The sequence below is a fragment of the Salvelinus sp. IW2-2015 genome, linkage group LG18, assembly GCF_002910315.2.
Source record: "Salvelinus sp. IW2-2015 linkage group LG18, ASM291031v2, whole genome shotgun sequence".
Classification (NCBI taxonomy): Eukaryota; Metazoa; Chordata; class Actinopteri; order Salmoniformes; family Salmonidae; genus Salvelinus; species Salvelinus sp. IW2-2015.
Window position 1 is genome coordinate 42,204,118 of NC_036858.1, and position 8,569 is coordinate 42,212,686.

An 8,569-nucleotide genomic window follows, 5' to 3' on the forward strand; every position below is an offset into this window, starting at 1 on the left:
ATCCTGCACGGCTGTGGCTGACAACACATCCAGCTTCTCTGCCCACCTAGGAGAGGGTTGGGAGAAGAGATTGCATTCAGCAACTCTTGTTTGTGTGTGTGTGGTGTGTGTGTGTGTGTGTGTGTGTGTGTGTGTGTGTGTGTGTGTGTGTGTGTGTGTGTGTGTGTGTGTGTGTGTTGGGTGTGGGTGTGTGTGTGGTGTGTGTGTGTGTGTGTGTGTGTGTGTGTGTGTGTGTGTGTGTGTGTGTGTGTGTGTGTGTGTAGCGAGCGAGCGTGCGTGCGCATGTGTTTCTGGACACTCACAGTTTGACCTGCTTCAGCTTGTTCTCCTCTGCCGTGATATAATCCTTTCAGTGAAGTGACCAAGTCTTTCTCTGTGTACAACAGATCTGTCATGTGACCTAAGGGAGGAAATACACACACACATTATCAAACTTTGTTTTAAGTTTATCTAACAAATATACACATAGAGATAAGGATACATTGTGTACTATATAATTCAACTTCCGGGTAGATAACAATCACAGTATGTGCTTGACATTTCACCCGAGGGCTTCCTGGGAAACCCGGTCAACGCCTTCAAACTGATGAAGAGGCTGAACACAGAATGGGGAGACCTGGAGAGCCTGGTGCTGAAGGACACCACAGACGGTTAGACATTATTACACAATGAGGGTCACATTAGAAGGGATGAAAAGGATGTTGTAAGTAGTCACAAAGCAGCAACGACAGATAAGTGTTAATCTTAGAGATTTGCTGGAATGTTTGTTTGTCTTTTGTATACTCACAGTGAGCATCCTCATCAATGAGGATCTCTATCTTTCTATCAGGCTTCATCTCTAACCTGACCCTCCAGAGGAAACACTTCCCTACAGACGAGGACCAGACAGGCGCAGCCAAGGCCCTTCTCAGACTGCAGGACACTTACAGGCTGGATACCAACATCATCTCTACAGGAGACCTGCMAGGTAAGGGGTTAGGGAGTGCTAGAGAGAGAACGTGAGGYCTTTTATAATTTGTAAGTTTGTAACCACTGACTCATCCACAGGAGTGAYSCACAAGAGCCCTATGACGGTGGAGGACTGCTTTGAGCTGGGGAAGATTGCCTACACCGAGGTGGACTACTACCACACTGAGCTGTGGATGGAGCAGGCCCTGAAGCAACTGGACGAAGGAGAGGAGTCCACCGTGGACAAGGTTACCGTGCTGGACTACCTCAGCTATGCCATCTACCAGCAAGGGGAGCTAGGCAGGGCCCTGGAGCTCACCAAGAGGCTGCTCATACTGGGTGAGTTACCCTAACATGGCTCAGAATTAAAGGAGTTAAACTAGGCACACTGAGGGTGGCGTCAAACTTAGGACACACAAAGAAAGTTAAAGGAGTGAAAATGAGAGCACACTGAAGGACCTGAACTGTTAACAARTGCTGAGGGAATATGATGCCCTCCAGGTGAATCATTGAACAACAGATACTGTCCTGTATGCCCAGCATAAACTGGGATAGAGGATTACTCATAAAATGTCCCAGGTGGCAGTAGGATCTGAAGTTAGTCATCCAGATAGTCAGTAGCGCTGAGTAATGAGATTAAGTTTTCCTTGTCTTGTTACTGTATGAGCATCAGTATTTCATCTCACTGTCCCCTCTCTCTCTCTCCTCACTCCAGACCCGGAACACCAGCGTGCCAACGGCAACCTGAAGTACTTTGAGTTTCAACTGAGAAAGCAGAGGAAGGCCCAGGCCGAGGAGGCCCAGAAGACCCAGAATGAGGGCAAGGGGCGAACGAAGAGACAGACGAGTGATGCCTCCAAGAAGAAGATGCGCTTCAGGGAGCCTGTCCCAGAGAGGAAGATGTATGAGATGCTGTGTCGAGGGGAGGGCATCAAGCTGGTGAGGAGGAGTTACTCACACACACAGTGAAAGGTTGAGCTCATATAAATGGGTTTAGAGTGTGTGTTAATGTGGTTGTGCATATGTGTGTTAGTTGAACACAAGTTGTAGTCATCAAAGAGTAACGTCCAGTTTCTAGCTCCGTCTCTTCTTGTGTCTTTATCTCTATGTGTCAATCTATCTGTCCTCTTACCTCCACCCTCCCCCATCTCTGCCTTGTAGACCCCCCGCAGACAGAGCCGGCTTTTCTGCCRTTACTATGACAACCACAGTCACCCCAAGTACCTGTTGAGCCCGGTGAAGCAGGAGGACGAGTGGGACCGGCCCTACATCGTCCGTTACCATGACATCATCTCTCACAGCGAGATCGAGAAGGTCAAAGAGCTGGCCAAGCCCAGGGTAAGTTCCACTCTYTGTYGGGTATGTGTGTGTRTGTTACATTGAGTTAATAAGGGTKCAGAAGGGTGTCATGGCCACACAGAAGTGTGTGATGGAAGGGGTTCATGGTCCTACAGAAGTGTAATWTCTGTGTCTTTGCTCTGGGGTAATCAAGATACTCATACTAGTAACTGTCTGACCAGCTGCAGCTGTGTATCTGCAACTTCGAGGCCATTGGTTGGCAGAACGAATGGGCAATGTTAATGCTAAACATAAACACTCTTGACACAGTATGCATTGATCGAGTCAATGAGAATTGACTTATATCAAAGAGCCATGAAAGTGTAGGTCGGTTGAGCCCTTTAAGCCCACCCAGAGCAGAGGCTGGGGCGTGGAGTTGGGCGATGAAGGTGGTGTCAGGATATCCTGTAAACCCCCTCTCCCTGGCTTACAGCTCCRCCGGGCCACCATCTCCAACCCCATCACTGGTGTGCTCGAGACTGCCCCCTACAGGATCAGCAAGAGGTAAAGCACAGCCAGGTGCAGGCAGCAGGAGAGGATGGGGTCGAGGGGAGGGGTGGAGCAGGAGGGGGGCACACAACCCCTCTCCCCATTCTCACCCCACCTCAATCCCCTCCTCTTACGCCTGCCACTGGCCTATGCCTCTGAGTCTTGTCCGCATTCCTCCCTCCGTCCTAGGCTTGAAGACTCCTCTGCAGAAATACAGAATCTTACTTTGACTAGACCCTCCTCCACTCTCTCTCTCTCTGACAAATTTTGTTAGTCTAACCATAAGTCAGATTCTAGAAGATTCCAAGGGCGTTCTAGAGGTTCAGAGTATAAACTAATGAAAAAGGAGAGAAGAGTGTAGGGCCTGAAAGTGGTGAAAATGTGCTTCTGCTCAGGAGTTACAGCTGCTCTAGGATTTTAACCCAGTGGAGGGGGGGGGAGGATAAAACGTATGGGTGTAAAGATGTAGTTGTTTATATTAACATAGTTGCTTTTGGCCAACTAAGGGTGTGTCAGGAGCAGTCCTTTCACAAATCCCCTGTTCCTTTTATCACTAATGTAATCACTAGTTTAGTATTCTCCTAATCTACAGCATAAACCATTAAGTGATACTAACCTTGGGTGAAAGGACTGGCCCTGAAACAACCCCTGGCATAATGTCGGAATAACATTGACCAGATCTGCTTATCTTTCTCCTCTTTCTGTTTYTTTCACTTCCCGTTTCCCTCTACTTCCTATATTGTTGTGTTGTGTATGTTACACCTCTCTCTCGCTCTGTCTATTGTTTCCTTCCTTGTTTTTTCTTGTGCCCGGGGAACTAGCTAAGGCGCGCCACAGTACATGACCCTCTAACTGGGAAACTCACCAYGGCCCTGTACAGAGTCTCCAAGAGGTAAGCGGTCAAAGGGCATAATACATTAGGGGCTCCAGAGACCCCCCATCCCCTCTTCTCTATCCATCTCATACCACCCTGACCTGCCCTGCATCCCCAGGATGTCCTATCCATGTTTTGGCAGGTCTTTGAGTCAATAGGGCCWCCTCACCACCTTTTTCTGCAKTGAATCTACAGTGCGCTGCTCTCTTACAATCAGGTGAATGAGCTCATTCTGGCATCTTTTCTCTTCTCCATCTGAGGCCACAGTGTTTCTGTGCAGACAGGGCCAATAACACCTCAAGTTCCATATCATCTCACACGCATGCACACGCTCTCTCTCTCTCTCCTCTCTCTCTCTCTCTCTCTCTCTCGATCCTGTTGAACAGTGAGTGCCCCCTTGTGGAGATCTAATACACCCACACAACCCAAATCTATGGTCAGACTACTGATTGTACGCGAACATGCCAGTGTGGCCGATGTGAAATGGCTAGCTAGTTAGCGGTGGTGCGCGCTAATAGTGTTTCAATCGGTGACGTCACTTGCTCTGAGACCTAAAAGTAGTTGTTCCCCTTGCTCTGCAGAGGCCGCGGCTTTTGTGGCGCGATGGGTAACGATGCTTCGTGAGTGACTGTGGTTGATGTGTGCATAGGGTCCCTGGTTCGAGCCCAGGTTGGGGCGAGGAGAGGGACGGAAGCTATACTGTTACACCAGTCTTAAGTCAAAGTTACTTAAAAAACGTTCCTCTTTTTAATAATAGAACCAAACATTCCACCACCCCACATCACTTTCTTTTTTCTGTCCCTGCCTATTACTGCAAATGAGTGCTTATTTGTGTGTGTGTTTGCTAGAGTGTGTGCAAGTGTATGTGTGTGTGTGTGTGTCTGCTTCTGTGTGTTCGTGTGGAAGTATGTGCAACTGTGTGTGTGGTGAACTGAGCGTGAACCTCATTTGAATTGACAACAAGGTCACAGTGGGAGAGCAGTCATAGCAGGGGAGAGAATTTGTAGGAAGAGAGCCTTTTTGACCTAACCAGCACTGTATCATGTCCAATTACTTGTTTTACTGTCTTCACTCCCCCAACAGCAACTTCTAATAAATCACTTTACTGAGACATCACATAGACTAACACTCATCTTAGTTTTGATTTTCAGTATTAAGTAATACAGACAGTGTATTGCACTGGGGAAGAGGAGTCATTTTATTGGCTGAGAGATTCAATAATGTATCTAATAAAATGTATGGTGTGTGGAGAACAGATGTCTGAACCCCTGCATTTTGCCTGGACCTCATCCCGATGCCGTAAACCAAAACTCCAGCCCCTGGCCTTGAAAACATTGCGACCATAACTGCTACAACTCTCACTTCACGCAGTGTATGGCAAATCTATTAAGCAGAGAATCCACCAGAGAATGCTATTTTCTATGGTTTTACCATTTTTATTTGCACACTGAGGCTTGTGGTGCATGACCCAGAAAAACGAAAATAATGTTGTCGACCATAAAATAAGAGATCTAAGAAATTGTGATGTCTTCATATGATACATGAAAGAAGTCATTGCCATGACACCCAGTCAGAATGGCTCTCTCCCTATTGGAGTGGGCAGTTTAGACTACTGGGCCTGGGTGGATGGTGAAAGGCTGGTAGTGTTAAAAAAAAGAATAATAAAAAAAAAGACTCTCCTCTGGTGCCCCTTAAGTCATCAACCAAGCCTATGTGACCTGCAGAATTCTCCCAAGCCACATTTATTTTTTTATTTTTTTCTTTAACCTTTATTTAACTAGGCAAGTCAGTTAAGAACAAATTCGTATTTACAATGACGGCCTACCAGAAGGCGAAAGGCCTGATGTGGGGACGGGGGCTAGGATTCAAAATAAAAAATACTATAAAAATATAGGACAAGACACACATCACGACAAGAGAGACAACACAACACTACATAAAGAGAGATCTAAAACAACAACATAGCAAGGCAGCAACACATGGTAGCAACACAACATGACAACAACATGGTAGCTACACAACATGGCAGCAGCACAACATGGTAGCAGCACAAAACATGGTACACACATTATTGGGTACAGACAACAGCACAAAGGCAAGAAGGTAGAGACAACAATACATCACACGAAGCAGCCACAACTGTCAGTAAGAGTGTCCATGATTGAGTCTTTTAATGAAAGGATGGCCCATATTATGACTGAAAGCTTTGACCTATAGAAGGCATACGTTCTTGAAAAGTAGATAAAGAAACACATGACTTTATTTAGTTACTCCTAAAMTTCAGACACTCCCACCACTGTATGCTGAGCTGATTGGAGACTGTCGGGCCGCTTTCTCAAGTCCTTCCTCGTCCTCTCTCAACGCTCCTCCCACCGCTCATCTATCGAATGCAAGTAACGCATTAACCTACTGTAGTTTATATATTTCATCTTCAGCAGTAGCTTGCAGCATGGTTTGTCTAGTTTCTCTCTCTTCTATACTGTTCATCAGTAATAACTACTGTCCTATAGTGACTCTACTGCCCCCCTGTGACAATTTATATACCCTGTATTTGACCTGTTCTCCATTAACCCCTGTGTCCTTCCCCTGTCCCAGTGCATGGCTGACAGCATATGAACACCCATTGATTGACCAGATCAACCAGCGGATTGAGGACCTCACAGGACTGGAGATGGACACTGCAGAAGAGTTGCAGGTAATGTGTGTTTGTTTGTGTCATTGTTGGGGATTGTTGACGGTTACATTTCCAATATTAATGATCTCACAATTCAATTTTTTTTTGCTTTTCAGGTTGCAAACTACGGTGTGGGAGGGCAGTATGAGCCACACTTTGACTTTGGACGGGTTAGTATTGSCCTGCAGCCCTGATTTATAACTGGACACATTATTGTTGTAAGACGTTTTTGGATTACACATAGTATGTGCCATTTTTGCTCATATTGATCATGTCATGATAACTTAGTCTCTCTCTCTCTACAGAAAGATGAGCCTGATGCCTTTAAAGAGCTGGGAACTGGAAACCGCGTAGCAACCTGGCTCTTCTATGTGCGTATCCCTATATGCATGGGACTGCTTCCTTCTTTACCCCCACCCCCYTAAAATAAATACATTAGGGAAGATTCCAATAAGATAATAGTGGATGACTAGTTCTTGTTTTCTCGATTCTAGATGAGTGATGTGGCAGCAGGAGGTGCTACAGTTTTCCCAGATGTGGGTGCTGTAGTATGGCCGAAAAAGGTGACTAAATGCTTATGAGTGTGTGTATTTGCGGCCAATGTGTATGAGCGTAGTTACATCATTCCCTGTAACCTCTCTGCTGTGTCTGATGTATTACAGGGGACTGCAGTGTTCTGGTACAACCTGTTTCTCAGTGGAGAGGGAGATTACAGTACTAGACACGCAGCCTGCCCAGTACTGGTGGGCAACAAGTGGGGTGAGTTTGTGTATTGAAACCACCTAAATGAATCTCTGTAAGTACTGTAGAAGTTTTACCAGACCAGGCTATGRCAGCTAACATCTTTCTCTATCCTCCTTGTCACCCTCAGTATCAAACAAATGGATCCATGAACGAGGGCAGGAGTTCAGACGACCCTGTGGCCTGAATGAGACTGCATGATGAAGGGTGAAGGCTTTCCTTCCACACCCCTCCTCCTCTTTCCCACTGTTCCTCTTGAACCCCGGGACCTGAGAACACTTCTGCAAACACTTCAGTCTATGAAAAGGGGGCCATGGGCATCCCTCCTCCTCCTCCTCTTCCTCCCTCCCTCCTTCATTCGCTCCTTACCCCCAMTCTGTTCCCCTCTGAGCCCAGGATGTTTTGGGGCTTTCAGTTTRGACAGTATTAGTGGTGTTCTGACTGACATGGTGATCTCAAGACTGTTGGATATGTCTCAAATGAACACGTTGTGTGTCATCCTGTTTGCACTCTTTATGGACTCTGTGTGTACACAGCTCAAATGGTTATTTCAGAGTGCAGGTTCTGGAGATGACGGCAAGTCTAGCTCTGTTCTAGTGTAATTCATATTTAGTCTCTGCTCCTCTCTACATGAATGAGTCCATAGTAAGCCATGGACTTTTTTGTCAATTCAGGTCAATGTTCACTCAACGTCTTCTTTCAAGTCACTCCAGTTTATACTAACATAACTCTTTCACAAAGACACCACACACACAGACATACACTCCAACACTCCCACGTACTGCACAGACAATCTTATCTGATGTTCATCTGTTTATAGCTTGGGGTGTAATTTGTTTACTGTTTTTCTTTATGCAATACTATCTGGGGGCCTCAAGGAAGAAAGATTATATTTATATCTGACAAAATTCCCCCATGTTGTGTTTGTATGTCCTTTCAAATGTGCAGGATTCTTTTTGGAAGTGTGAAATGTATGTTTTCTACAGAAATCAAGTATATTGCTGCCCACCTGAGTGATGTTTTTATTTTTTATTCTCATTTGTTGACCTGGGTATTTTGTAGGCCATTTTCACTCAAATATCCAAAAGAAGTAGGCTTTGATGATTTATAAAAGCATCTCTGGATTTGAGAGATGCTATGTACTCTCTCATGCAAAGAAAGGGTGTGTTTAGGGCCTCCCGAGTGGCACAGTGGTCTAAGGCACTGCATCGCAGTGCTAGCTGTGCCACTAGAGATTCTGGGTTTGAGTCCAGGTCTGTCGCAGCCGGCTGCGACCGGGAGGCCCACGGGGCGGCGCATAATTGTCCCAGCTTCGTCCGGGTTAGGGAGGGTTTGGCCGGCAGGGATATCCTTGTCTCATCGCGCACTAGCGACTCCTGTGGCGGCCCGGGCGCAGTGCACGCTGACACGGTCGCAAGGTGTACGGTGTTTGTTCCGACACATTGGTGTGGCTGGCTTCCGGGTTGGATGGGCATTGTGTCAAGAAGCAGTGCGGCTTGGTTGGG

The 8,569-nt window shown here is 46.4% G+C and overlaps 1 protein-coding gene across 1 annotated transcript in view; it reads left to right on the top strand.

The window, feature by feature from the left end:
• Window positions 1–8,062, top strand: part of LOC111977933 (prolyl 4-hydroxylase subunit alpha-1-like) — a 14,635-nt gene extending 6,573 nt beyond the window's left edge. The window contains exons 2-13 of the mRNA XM_070448699.1: window positions 551–650; window positions 830–967; window positions 1,048–1,287; window positions 1,664–1,887; window positions 2,110–2,286; window positions 3,597–3,667; window positions 6,245–6,344; window positions 6,440–6,493; window positions 6,629–6,694; window positions 6,818–6,886; window positions 6,986–7,082; window positions 7,195–8,062. Of these exons, the coding sequence (XP_070304800.1) occupies window positions 551–650; window positions 830–967; window positions 1,048–1,287; window positions 1,664–1,887; window positions 2,110–2,286; window positions 3,597–3,667; window positions 6,245–6,344; window positions 6,440–6,493; window positions 6,629–6,694; window positions 6,818–6,886; window positions 6,986–7,082; window positions 7,195–7,265 (1,407 nt within the window). The 3' untranslated portion in view covers window positions 7,266–8,062. The remainder of the gene's footprint in view (window positions 1–550; window positions 651–829; window positions 968–1,047; window positions 1,288–1,663; window positions 1,888–2,109; window positions 2,287–3,596; window positions 3,668–6,244; window positions 6,345–6,439; window positions 6,494–6,628; window positions 6,695–6,817; window positions 6,887–6,985; window positions 7,083–7,194) is intronic.
• Window positions 8,063–8,569: the final 507 nt, after the last annotated feature.